Source organism: Cherax quadricarinatus, chromosome 27 (genome assembly GCF_038502225.1).
Source record: "Cherax quadricarinatus isolate ZL_2023a chromosome 27, ASM3850222v1, whole genome shotgun sequence".
NCBI lineage: Eukaryota > Metazoa > Arthropoda > Malacostraca > Decapoda > Parastacidae > Cherax > Cherax quadricarinatus.
The window spans coordinates 30,021,617-30,036,662 of record NC_091318.1 but is presented as its reverse complement, the minus strand read 5'-3'; the positions used below and the strand labels follow the sequence as shown (position 1 = coordinate 30,036,662).

The following is a 15,046-nucleotide window of genomic DNA, read 5'->3' as shown; positions in this document are numbered from 1 at the left end:
CATATCTCCTGAGGCGCACATCAATCAGATAACTGCTGCAGCATACGGGCGCCTGGCAAACCTACGGATAGCGTTCCGATACCTCAGTAAGGATTCGTTTAAGACTCTGTACACCATCTATGTCAGGCCCATACTGGAGTATGCAGCACCAGTTTGGAATCCACACCTAGTCAAGCACGTCAAGAAATTAGAGAAAGTGCAAAGGTTTGCAACAAGACTAGTCCCAGAGCTACGGGGATTGTCCTATGAAGAAAGGTTGAGGGAAATCGGCCTGACGACACTGGAGGCCAGGAGGGTCAGGGGAGACATGATAACGACATATAAAATACTGCGCGGAATAGACGAGGTGGACAAAGACGGGATGTTCCAGAGATGGGACACAGACACAAGAGGTCACAATTGGAAGTTGAAGACTCAGATGAATCAAAGGGATGTTAGGAAGTATTTCTTCAGTCATAGAGTAGTCAGGCCATGGAATAGCCTAGAAAGTGATGTGGTGGAGGCAGGAACCATACATAGTTTTAAGGCGAGGTATGATAGAGCTCATGGGGCAGGGAGAGAGAGGACCTAGTAGCAATCAGCGAAGAGGCGGGGCCAGGAGCTGTGACTCGACCCCTGCAACCACAAATAGGTGAGTACACACACACACAGGATAAAATCATTTCGTTCAGTGTCCAAACACAGAGTTAAGAGAACGTTTTAAAAGTGCCCTCCGGAAAAAAATAATGCGAGTACCATTACACTATGGAGAACGTAATGGATGTTCAGTTGAACGTCCTCGATTTAACATTTATGATTTTAGTAAACAGAAAAAAATAAAAATATCAAAATATTCTGTATTGGTATTATACATAGTCCGAAAGTTTATGTTGCCTTTGGCGAAATTCATTGTTTATATTTTGAGGAATGTATATAGCCCAATGTATATGTAAAGAGAGCACTAGTCTCTCTCTCTCTCTCTCTCTCTCTCTCTCTCTCTCTCTCTCTCTCTCTCTCTCTCTCTCTTGCTCTCTCTTTATATGCCCTGGATCGTAGCAGAGATGCCAGTCAATAGTCCTTGGAAGGAACATTACGGTCAAGTGCTTGTAAGAACGTTTCGACCAGGTTTATTTCCAGTTCTTTAAGACAAAAATGCATATACTGTCGGTTTTCTAAAAAGAACTTGACATCTATATGGAGAAATTGTGTCTCACAGATTTGTTGGAAATGGGAGACAATACCGAGAAACTCATGTAGGTATTATACACGTTTCCCTCATGGGGGAAACGTTGTCAATAAAGGATTCCATTAGACTTCATTTGTGTTTTTTTTTCATCGTGTCGGTATTTTATTCCATCTATCAAGAGGTCAACAGGAATAATATAACTAGGAAGGAAATATCATATTTTAGAAATTTATTCAGAGTAAATGTTTTTAAATAGCCAGCGTTTTATGTTGCAGTTGGTCGTGTGATGCTGACATTGTCGTGGTTTATGTGGCTGTGGGTCGTAGATACTAAAACTGTCGAGGTTTATGTGGCTGTGGGTGGTAGTTACCATCACTGTCGTGGTTTATGTGGCTGTGGATCGTGCATACTAACACTGTCGTGGTTTATGTGGCTCTGGGTCATAGTTACTAACACTGTTGTGGTTTATGTGGCTGTGGGTCGTAGTTACTAACACTGTTGTGGTTTATGTGGCTGTGGGTCGTAGTTACTAACACTGTTGTGGTTTATGTGGCTGTGGATCGTGGATACTAACACTGTCGTGGTTTACGTGGCTGTGGATCGTGGATACTAACACTGTCGTGGTTTATGTGGCTGTGGGAAGTAGATATCAACACTGTGGTGGTTTATCTATCTCCAAGTTGTTAAAGTTTATCAAGAAAGAAGCAAGCACAATCTTTCTTCACGAGAGATATCATAAGGAAGACGATAAACCCGCAGGGATCATAAAGCGCCTGGAAAAGAGAGAGAAAATAAGTTATATCAAGACAGAGAGACGCAATAAAATGTTAGTAAAGTGTAAGTAGACATTACTAACGTTTTATTGGTCCCAAATAAATAAGTACAAATGAATAATGAAGAAAGGCATCAGAGATGAATAAATGAAATCGTTGAATAAATAAATAGTTACTAAGAGCAGTACCGACAAATTCACGAATAAAACGGACATGCAGCACTTGGGTATCTTTATGGTCGAAACGTTCCGTCTGCAAAGCAGACTTCCTCAGTCGCGTACAGACGCTTACAGCGCTGCAGACAGTGGCAGAAGTGAATATAATAATGGTAAACTCTAGCAATGACTTTGGGGCAGTACTCTTCTCCAGGCTGAGGGACTGACCACCTCAAAACTGCGTCTTGAAGGGTGATGGACTGATGACATCGTCTTCACATCTCTACTCTTCTGCTGACTCCTCTGTACTCGACTGAAGAAGCCTACTGTGTAGGCGAAACGTTTCTGAATAAAGATACCTAACAGCTTCACATGTCTTACCAGACAGGCAGAACCAGACAATAATATTTTTTTACTAAGTGTTTTTTTATCGATCGTGGGAGAACTTACAGATGTTCTGTCTCTGTCTGTGTCTCTGTGTCTCTGTGTCTCTGTATCTCTGTCTGTGTCTGTGTCTCTGTATCTCTGTCTGTGTCTGTGTCTCTGTGTGTATCTCTGTCTCTAACACTCATTGGTATACTCTCTGACACACAGGTTGGGACACTGGGTGTGGGGCAACAACAGCTTGGCTGACCACACCATCAACGTCGTACTACACAGCTGCGTGACGCTGCTCTACGCACGCACCTTGCTCGATACGCTGCGCCTTACGCTGCTGGAGACGCTAGCGAGTGGACTGATCTTCTCTACTCATCCAGTACACACAGAAGCAGTAGGTAGTGTGTGTGTGTATATATATATATATATATATATATATATATATATATATATATATATATATATATATATATATATATATATATATATATATATATATATATATATATATATATATATATATATATGTATATATATATATATATATATATATATTACATGGAGAGGGAAATGGAGGTTGGGGTGGCAGTAGAGAGAGAGAGGAAGTAGACAGTTGACTCTGATTGAGTGTATATCGTTTCTGTTGTTCCATTTCCTGCCTCCTTCCGTCAGCTTTTATGCTAGTACATGCGACCCTCCACCACATTCCCAGGTCACGCACCAGGTCACACCCCAGGTCACACCCCAGGTCACGCTCCAGGTCACGCTCCAGGTCACGCACCAGGTCATGCTCCTGGTCACGCTCCAGGTCACGCTCCAGGTCACGCTCCAGGTCACGCTCCAGGTCACGCTCCAGGTCACGCACCAGGCCACGCTCCAGGTCACGCTCCAGGTCACACCCCAGGTCACGCTCCTGGTCACGCTCCAGGTCACGCTCCAGGTCACGCTCCAGGTCACACCCCAGGTCACGCTCCCGGCCACGCTCGTGGTCGCGCTTCAGATCATGTACCAGGTCAAGCCACGGGTCACACTGCAGGTCAATCCACTTGCATCACTTACCAGTAACTTATATAAACACAGTCAAGTCAGTTTATACATCATATACGTTTACATACATAAAAATATATATCACTCAGTCAGTTATATATCTATAATTAACCGCATTATAGGCAACCAGTACAAAATCTATAATTAATCTTGCTCCTCAAAGGCAGAGTGACCCAAAAAATAAAACACATGGTTAATTAACCATTTAATAGTTGTTTTGCCAAAAGTGGGCAGAGGTCAAAATACAAACGACCTTCCGAACTGCAACAGCAGCTTACCTCCAGGACTCAAGTCCGGCTTATTGAATGTCACCTTGCTCGCACTCCAACAGCACGTCAAATCATAAGAAAAACCTTCGCCTCCACTCACCCCCAGGTAAGACGCTGTCACAAACCTGCTGGATTCTCAGCTTTCTATCACTTAAAACCTCCATCTATCACTTAAAAACCTTCCTTCCAGTCGTTCTTAACACCCAGGAAAAAACCACACACGTGTTTCAGTTTTAGGCTCCTAAATCTAGGCAAAATAATTATGCTACACATTTCCCTCAACGGTTTTTTTATCTATAATCATTTATTTACCAATTAGCCAGATATATAATTATACATATCTGTATTACAGTCAACCAGTTACAAGCTTTTTAGTCAGTTAGTTATATAGGTGTTGGAGTATATCTCTGGGTCCACTAGTGGCTTAAATAAGTGAAACAAAAAAGCTTTTGTTATTGTTTTAAATCCAGACAGAGAAACACACAAACAAGCAAACACTAAACCACTGAACGCATTACCCACATATACACACACATACACACACTCTGAAACACACAGACAAACAAGCGCTGGACCGTTCAACAAACACAATATACACACAGCATCAATTACACACTTCACCACTATTAAAAAACCCAGCTTGTCAACCACCCACATGTCACATATGCAAATGAATCCTCCCGCACCCAACTCACTCACTGGGGGAAAAAAACTTCATGATACATTAAAGGCAGATAAAAATTCACACACACACACACACACACACACACACACACACACACACACACACACACACACACACACATACACACACACACACAGTAACCTCATCAAGAACGTCTTCAAGAGTACACATATGACAGACCTGCCATACACAAGCCTACAGAAAATCACACATGTAAATAAATTAGAAAGACAAGGTTGACACCTAAACAAGTCCAGAGGTGAAACTGCTGACCTACGAAGATAGAACAATCAATCCCAATCTAACAATCTTGGAAAATGGAATTGCTGATGAAGACTTGATAACAACATGCAAGATACTCAGTGGACTAGACACAAGCTATTGAATAGACAAGGACTGAGGAGCAGGATTCTAAGCGGAAGTTAAATGGTCATTGAACATTACAAGAAAGTGAGTTCGAAAGTTGTGAAGTTAAAGCTAATATCTGACTGAGCCAGAATAAAAGATTCTCCAACTCACTGAGCAGAGTGTAGAGTGTACTAACAACCAGTGTACACAATGTGCATTACTGGGGCTACGTTACTTACCAGAGTGTAGAGTGTACTAACAACCAGTGTACACAATGTGCATTACTGGGGCTACGTTTTGTTCAGGGTTGAGTTGTATCAAGTCGTATCCTAAGGAAAAGTAGTACCCATGGAATTCTGGAAATATTGTGTCTGTGTACCCGGACCGTGGTGATGCCCACGGATCTCGTCAGCACGACCAGGGGGTGGAGCAACGACCAGGGGGTGGAGCAACGACCAGGGGGTGGAGCAACGACCAAGGGGTGGAGCAACGACCAGGGGGTGGAGCAACGACCATGGGTTCATGTGTGTGTGTGTGTGTGTGTGTATATGTGTGTGTGTGTGTGTGTGTGTGTGTGTGTGTGTGTGTGTGTGTGTGTGTGTGTGTGTGTGTGTGTGTGTGTGTGTGTGTGTGTGTGTGTGTGTGTGTGTGTGTGTGTGTGTGTCTATGTTCCTAAAAAAAATATTTGAATAGCAAAAATAAAAAAAAATAAAAAAAATGAGAATATAATATGAAATATCATTTTTTAACATATCTCATAAATGTTAATTTACGAACTCATAATGTGACAGTAACCCTGACCATCTTTCTCTCTATTTAACATACTGTTAGAATATTTGATGTCATGCTAAATATTATGTGAATAAACAGGAGAACGGACGGGGATTGGAACCGTGGTCCAAGCATCCAGCAAGCCCTACACTGCAGGGACTCAGCTAGAGAACTTTACAAACACTGAGGGTCGTCCATTACGACCTATCCTGGATATCTTCATCATATTCATGATGATGGTGGCGAAAATAAACGCTGTTTCGAACAGGTTATTTGCTATTGGGGTCAGCTGGAAACACTGCTTAAAAGTGTGTGACCTTTAATATGAGTACTGCATGTGTCTGTGTCTGTTGCAGGTGACAGGTGTGGTAGGCAGAGCTGATCTACTGGGTGCTGCTGCCTTCCTTGCTGCCTTCAGCGCTTATCACAGGTGTGTGTATGTGTGTGTGTGTGTGTGTGTGTGTGTGTGTGTGTGTGTGTGTGTGTGTGTGTGTGTGTGTGTGTGTGTGTGTGTGTGTATTCACCTAATTGTGGTTGCAGGGGTCGAGACTCAGCTCCTGGCCCCGCCTCTTCACTGATCGCTACTAGGTCCTCTCCCTCTCTGCTTCCTGAGCTTTGTCATACCTCTTCTTAAAACTATGTATGGTTCCTGCCTCCACCACTTCACTTCCTAGGCTATTCCACTTCCTGACGACTCTATGACTGAAGAAATACTTCCTAACGTTCCTGTGACTCGTCTGAGTCTTCAGCTTCCAATTGTGACCCCTTGTTTCTGTGTCCCCTCTCTGGAACATCCTATCTCTGTCCACCTTGTCCCGCAGTATCTTGTATGTCGTTGTCATGTCTCCCCTGACCCTCCTTTCCTCCAGTGTCGTCAGTCCGATTTCCCTCAACCTTTCCTCGTACGACATTCCCCTGAGCTCTGGAACTAGCCTTGTTGCAAACCTTCGTACTTTCTCTAACTTCTTGACGTGCTTGACCAGGTGTGGGTTCCAGACTGGTGCTGCATACTCCAGTATGGGCCTAACATACACAATGTACAGTGTCTTGAACGATTCCTTATTAAGGTATCGGAATGCTATTCTCAGGTTTGCCAGGCGCCCGTATGCTGCAGCAGTTATTTGGTTGATGTGTGCCTCCGGTGACGTGCTCGGTGTTACGGTCACCCCAAGGTCTTTCTTCCTGAGTGAGATCTGTAGTCTTTGTCCACCTAGCCTATACTCTGTCTGCGGTCTTCTTTGCCCCTCCCCAATCTTCATGACTTTGCATTTGGCAGGGTTGAATTCGAGAAGCCAGTTTCTGGACCACGTGTCCAGCCTGTCCAGGTCTCTTTGCAGTCCTGCCTCATCCTCATCCGATTTAATTCTTCTCATCAACTTCACATCATCTGCGAATAGGGACACTTCAGAGTCTATTCCTTCCATCATGTCGTTCACATATATCAAAAATAGCACTGGTCCTAGAACTGACCCCTGTGTGTGTGTGTGTGTGTGTGTGTGTGTGTGTGTGTGTGTGTGTGTGTGCGTGTGTGTACATGCTTTAGCGTATTCGTGTGGATGCATCTGATGACATACACGAGTGTTGATACATGGACACATGCAATAAATACATATGTATTCGTTACCGTCAATACGCGACGTAAAAATCACACATAACTTTGACTCTTTATCAAATCACGCGAAAATAAAATCTCCCACCACACTAACCTCAAAAATAAAGTTTTAAAATTTTTGTTTATACCCAAACAAAATACAGTAACCCTAAAAAGAAATGAATAAAGTGAACCAGCTCTCATTTATACCACAAATTAATGAAAAAAGTCCCATCGGGTAAAGCTTATTAAATGTAATTCAGTTTGGAATAGTCCCAATCAAGTCAGTTTAGGCGGAATAATCTGAGTGGCTATTCATTAGGAAAGGCGGTAATTATAATTATAGGAGGTGCCAAGCTTACAGGCTCACAAGGCAGCCATGTTGATGATGATGATAATGAGGATAATAATAATAATAATAGCAATAATGATAATAATAATAATAATAATAATAATAATAATAATAATAATAATAATAATAATAATAATAAAAGTAATAATAATAATAATAATGATAATAATAATAATGATAATAATAATAATAATAATAATAATAATAATAATAATAATAAAAGTAATAATAATAATAATAATAATAATAATAATAATAATAATAATAATAATAATAATAATAATAAAAGTAATAATAATAATAATAATAATAATAATAATAATAATAATAATAATAATAATAATAATAAAAGTAATAATAATAATAATAATAATAATAATAATAATAATAATAATAATAATAATAATAATAATAATAAAAGTAATAATAATAACAATAATAATAATAATAATAATAAAAGTAATAATAATAATAATAATAATAATAATAATAATAATAATAATAATAATAATAATAATAATAATAATAATAATAATAATAATAATAACAAAAGTAATAATAATAACAATAATAATAATAATAATAATAAAAGTAATAATAATAATAATAATAATAATAATAATAATAATAATTATAAAAGTAATAATAATAATAATAATAATAATAATAATAATAATAATAATAATAATAATAATAATAATAATAATAATAATAAAAGTAATAATAATAATAATAATAATAATAATAATAATAATAATAATAATAATAATAATAAAAGTAATAATAATAATAATAATAATAATAATAATAATAAAAGTAATAATAATAATAATAATAATAATAATAATAATAATAATAATAATAATAATAATAATAATAATAATAATAATAATAATAATAATAATAATAATAATAATAATAGCAATAAAAATAGTAATAATAATAATAATAAATATAACCATATTATTTTCCTTATTATTATTATATTTATTATTAATATTTCTACTCCAACTATTAATGATAATAACGATGATAATTAGCATAAAAAATAATAATAATAATAATAATAATAATAATAATAATAATAATAATAATAATAATAATAATAATAATAATAAAAGTAATAATAATAATAATAATAATAATAATAATAATAATAATAATAATAATAATAATAATAATAATAATAATAATAATAATAATAAATATATGAAATATACATAGAGGAAAATAAATTAACAATAAACATTGTGAATACTTTTTTCTACACTCAGAAAAACTTGCAAAACATCATATATTTGATCATATAATTTAATAATTTAAACATAATTTGGGATATAATTTTTCAATAAAACTGTGACCAAGAACAATTTAAACCAGCTATTAATTATAGGTCTTTACGAGCTGCCTCCTACTTCACTACTACTACCACTACTACCACCACTACTACCACCACTACTACCACCACCCGAAGCACGGAGCGAGTGTGGTTGTGGTGGGCGGGGTTGTGGGCGTGCGTGGGCGTGCTGTGTAAGGAACATGCCCTCACTGTGCTTGGCGTGTGTGTGGTCTGGGACCTGACTCTCAGTGCCCACCTTCTGAAGAGGTTAGTTAATTATTATTATTATTATTATTATTATTACACTTTCTGTCTACTATACTGTTATATATATATATATATATATATATATATATATATATATATATATATATATATATATATATATATATATATATATATATATATATATATATATATATATCTCAGATGGGGGACAAATTGTATAATGTATCAGTTTTAGAGACAAAAATTCAAAATATGTGGGGGGATATTTTTGCAAACTCTGATAATAGATATGGTTTAATTTTGAACAAATATAAATTAAAAAAATAATCTAAATGGAGCATATCAGGCAACAAGTTGACATAGTTAGGTTTAATATCATACTGCTATGTCTGATACTGTCTTACTACTATGTCTTAGCACTATGTCTTAGCAATATGTCTCACTTGCACTTCAGAATCTCCCTATCTTTCTCACTACATAATTTTGTCTCACTACGTAATCTTATTCTCTTTCTTATACCAATACATAATCTTACTCTCTTGTCTCAGTACATAATCTCACTATGATCCTTGTCTCAGTAGGATGACTCAAGGAAGGGGGGATGGGTTCTCACCCTTACAGATTCTTCCTGGGGAAGGTGGACGTGAGAGTCATCATCCCACTGACGCAGAGGATAGGCAAGATCATCTGTCTGGTCAGTATACAATAGAAAATATAAAAAGAATAGCTTACTTCCTAAATTATAACATCTCAATCTCCCTTCCATCGATTAATAATAGGCTTAATAAGGTACTTTTAGTTGATCACTTATGAGTTATCTCTGCTGAGCAATAAAAATAATGGGTAAAAATTTTAGAGATGATAATTAAAAAAATTCTCTTGGAGCTTGGCGGGATAAATAAATAAATAAATAAATAAATTATATATATATATATATATATATATATATATTTATATATATATATATATATATATATGTATATATATATATATATATATACATATATATATGCAAGTAATTCGCAAGAGCAGGCGAAATATACACAAACACTGATCTCTGGCTACTAAACAAACACAGTGAAATATATTTTTTTCGTTAGGTTCAGAATGATTTTAGCGAAATTATTGCATAAATAAATTTTCGCTTGTCCTATATGGCAAGATAAGCGTTGCTATTTAAGCCAAGATCGCACGTTCTGCCTATTCGGCACGACATATATATATATATATATATATATATATATATATATATATATATATATATATATATATATATATAAGTATTTGTATACATATATATTGAATTAATTTGACGAGCAAATTTCTTTTAAAATATGGTGACAAACTTAACACTCACACTAAGGTATGCATAATCTTTCTGGACTGCAAAAAACGCTTTTGTTGCCCATTCCCAGCATAGATTAATTCACAAGCTGAAAACAACAACCTTGAGCGACAGAGAAAATGTTGGTATGGATCAGGTAGTTCCTGAATGTTTGGAAAACAGGGAAAATGACCGAGAGAATCTTTGAGTTTATTGAGTGAGTTACCCACTCTTGAAGCTGTGGATCGTAGCAGTGTTTAACGCTTTTTTCCAGTTTTCTGCCTCTTGGAGGCTAAATAAATACATTTTGTCTTAACATTCGGGTGGTTCTTGTGCGTCTTCCATCTGAGTCTCACTCTCTCTGCTAATTTTCTAGAATACTGTTCCATGTTGTTTGTCTCAGAGAGACGCACTCACTCACTCACTCACTCACTCACTCACTCACTCACTCACTCACTCACTCACTCACTCACTCACTCACTCTCACTCTCCCTAGTTCGCTTATTCAATTGTGTATTCGGCCATTCACTCACTTAGACTTAGTCTCTTACTGCATGACACACTTATTCATCCACTCACTTATAAAAACACACACACACATACACACACACACACACACACACACACACACACACACACACACACACACACACACACACACACACACACACACACACACACACACACACACACACACACACACACACACACACACACACACACACACACACACACACACACACACACACACACACACACACACACACACACACACACACACACACACACACACAATGGAAAGAATTCTCGTATTGATAAAATGAATGGTGTTTACATGACTATGATGTGAGGACTGACTGACTCGCTGATTTACTAACAGACTGACTGTATCATGGAAAGAATGAAAACAAAAGCAATAACTAATAAAATAAAACGATAAATTTTCCAAGATGTTAAAATTATTACATTAAATAGTAATAAATATTCTGAGTTCAAGGAGAATCTTTTTTCAAAGTTCTGCTGACGAACAACATCATTTGACGCCGAGTCTTACTTAGACTTGAGCTGAAGTCTCAGAAAGTTATGTGCACACTGCTGCTATAGTGAACTTAAGTGAGGTTCATACCTCAAGAGAGGAACAGGAAAGTATCCAGAGTGGGCATCAATGATATTATTTCTGGTATATAGATGGCGCTGACAGGCAAACAATCCATGCATTAAATTAAAGGGGAAAAGATAATAGAAATCCAACTTATGACAATACATTCAGACAAAAATACTTACCTACACTAAAGACTATACATTCCACGAGAGACTGAATAACTAGCTGACTGGGTAATCAACTGACTGGTTACTGATTATTCTAAAAAAATGAAAAAGAATTTCAGTTAACTGCTGTTATGACTGTTGGGCAGAGTGTGTTAGCAATGATGCTGAGGCTGGTGCTGATGGTGTCTTCACCTGTCTTCTCTGACCAAGATAATCCCGCATCCTTCACCAGAAGCGCTCTCACTAGGTAAGAAAACTCTTATTTTGACTACTGCAGGTAAGAAATCCCTTGGCTTGACCACTCTAGGTAAGGAAATTCTTTTTTGACTCCTTCAGGAAGGTAACTCTTGTCTTGGCTGCACCAGGCAAGGAGCAGGTAAGACAATGATTGTATTGACTTCACTAAGGAAGAAATATATATATATATAAGAAAGTAAAATCTATTGTTTTTAAAGAAAAATATAAAAGAGAACGTTTTGGCTAGCAATAAAAGGGAGTTTTCTGTCTAACAGGTTCTTGACGTTCTGTTATCTTCCGGCACACAACGTTTGGCTGTTGTTATGTCCCGTTACTCTGTCGTATGACTGGCAGATGGAGTCGATACCCCTGGTGTCAACACTGCTGGATGGCAGGAACATGGCTTCCATATCTCTCTACACGAGTCTCCTGTTGTTGATGGTGTCAGCTCTCAGACAGAGGGTGAGTGTGTGTGTGTGTGTGTGTGTGTGTGTGTGTGTGTGTGTGTGTGTGTGTGTGTGTGTGTGTGTGTGTGTGTGTGTGTGCGCGTATATGACTGACTGTTGTAACAGGCGAATAGTTTATGCCCGTTGTCATCCACTCTGTGAATAAATGCTATGCTTTCATTCAGTATATCTTCTACACTGTTTATTGACAATTTTCCAGTGTGTGTATATCGTGCCTCCACCTGGTTTGACCTCACTGATATTCCATTCTTCTTCTTCTTCTTCTGCTTCTTCTGCTTCTTCTTCTTCTTCTTCTTCTTCTTCTTCTTCTTCTTCTTCTTCTTCTTCTTCTTCTTCTTCTTCTTCTTCTTCTTCTTCTTCTTCTTCTTATTATTATTATTATTATTATTATTATTATTATTATTATTATTATTATTATTATTATTATTACCATCATTATCTTGACTGTCATCAATTTTTCCATTTTTTCTTTTCATAGTATCTGTAATTTCTGTCCTTTCATCCAGTAATTCCAGTAATTCTTATCCTTTCATCCCACTCAGAAGGATGAATGATTAAATTCCCAGTTCTCACACCCATCCCTCCCTTCTATCGTTGCTAGAGGAGAGAAGGACTGAGGTTCTCACAGCTATCCCTCTCATCTATCCCTGCCAGAGGAGAGAGAGGCTAGTGGTAGTCTGGTCACTGCTGGTGCTGTGTCTGCCATTCCTGCCAGCTACTAACGTCTTCTTTAGAGTGGGATTTGTTGTGGCAGAGCGACTTCTGTACATCCCCAGGTGAGCACTTACCACCACTTACTGACGAGATACCAGACACTTGGTAAGCAGATTCCAGCTGCTTGGTAAGCAGACACCAGCTACTTGGTAAGCAGACACCAGCTACTTGGTAAACAGACACCAGCCCCTTGGTAAGCAGACACCAGACACTTGGTAAGCAGACACCAGACACTTGGTAAGCAGACACCAGACACTTGGTAAGCAGACACCAGACACTTGGTAAGCAGACACCAGACACTTGTATTAATTTAGAGCATCAGGCGCATATAATAGGAAGGGCACTGCAATGGATCAGAGAATACCTGACAGGGAGGCAACAACGAGTCATGATACGTAATGATGTATCACAGTGGGCACCTGTGACGAGCGGGGTCCCACAGGGGTCGGTCCTAGGACCAGTGCTGTTTTTGGTATATGTGAACGACGTGATGGAAGGGTTAGACTCAGAAGTGTCCCTGTTTGCAGATGATGTGAAGTTAATGAGGAGATTTAAATCAAATGAGGACCAGGCAGGACTTCAAAGAGACTTGGACAGACTGGACACCTGGTCCAGCAAATGGCTTCTCGAATTTAATCCTGCCAAATGCAAAGTCATGAAGATAGGGGAAGGGTACAGAAGACCACAGACAGAGTATAGGCTAGGTGGCCAAAAACTGCAAACCTCATTCAAGGAGAAAGATTTTGGGGTGAGTATAACATCGAACATGTCTCCGGAAGCAAACATCAACCAGATAACTGCTGCAGCATATGGGCGCCTGGCAAACCTGAGAACAGCATTCCGATACCTTAGTAAGGAATCGTTCACGACACTGTACACCGTGTATGTCAGGCCCATACTGGAGTATGCAGCACCTGTTTGGAACCCGCACTTGATAAAGCACGTCAAGAAACTAGAGAAAGTACAAAGGTTTGCGACAAGGTTAGTTCCAGAGCTAAGGGGAATGTCATATGAAGAAAGATAATGGGAAATCTGTCTGACGACACTGGAGGACAGGAGGGTCAAAGGAGACATGATAACGACATATAAAATACTGCGTGGAATAGACAAGGTGGACAAAGACAGGATGTTCCAGGGAGGGGACACAGAAACAAGAGGCCACAATTGGAAGTTGAAGACACAAATGGGTCAGAGAGATAGTAGGAAGTATTTCTTCAGTCATAGAGTTGTCAGGCAGTGGAATAGCCTAGAAAATGACGTAGTGGAGGCAGGAACCATACACAGTTTTAAGACGAGGTTTGATAAAGCTCATGGAGCAGGGAGAGAGAGGGCCCAGTAGCAATCAGCGAAGAGGCGGGGCCAGGAGCTGTGAATCGACCCCTGCAACCACAAATAGGTGAGTACAAACACACACACACACACACACACACACACACACACACACACACACACACATCATTCAGTTAAAAATACAGCTGAAAGCCAAGTTTCATTTCCATGTAACAGAAGAAAGGGAAAGAGAGAAATAGGATGGGATGGGAGGGGAGGGGGACGAGGAGGGGAGGGGAGGGGAGGGGAACGAGGAGGGGAGGGGCGGGGAGGGGGAAAGAGGCAAATTAAAGAGGTGAATCATAGTGTCGGTTTTAACCAGCGGAGGTAAGAGGATTTACTGAATATTTCTTCTAAGTTGTCGAGGTTTAAAGAGGAGAATAAGATAACCCATCCATTAAGACTCTTCTTACCTTCCACTGCCAAAACATTAACGCCCTCCCCTGCTCTTTTTCTTTCTCTTCTTCCTCCTCTTCCTCCTCCTACTTCTCCTTCTCCTCTTCCTCCTCCTCCTTCTCCTCTTCCTCCTCCTTCTCCTCTTCCTCCTTCTCCTTCTTCTGTTCCTCCTCCTCCTCCTTCTCCTCTTCCTCCTCCTCCTCCTCCTC

At 38.5% G+C, this 15,046-nt stretch overlaps 1 protein-coding gene across 1 annotated transcript in view; it reads left to right on the top strand.

The window, feature by feature from the left end:
• Nucleotides 1–15,046, top strand: part of LOC128691045 (protein O-mannosyl-transferase TMTC1) — a 65,987-nt gene that overhangs the window by 39,220 nt on the left and 11,721 nt on the right. The window contains exons 2-8 of the mRNA XM_070089208.1: nt 2,688–2,865; nt 5,948–6,021; nt 8,928–9,140; nt 9,723–9,795; nt 11,841–11,941; nt 12,207–12,393; nt 13,053–13,174. Of these exons, the coding sequence (XP_069945309.1) occupies nt 2,688–2,865; nt 5,948–6,021; nt 8,928–9,140; nt 9,723–9,795; nt 11,841–11,941; nt 12,207–12,393; nt 13,053–13,174 (948 nt within the window). The remainder of the gene's footprint in view (nt 1–2,687; nt 2,866–5,947; nt 6,022–8,927; nt 9,141–9,722; nt 9,796–11,840; nt 11,942–12,206; nt 12,394–13,052; nt 13,175–15,046) is intronic.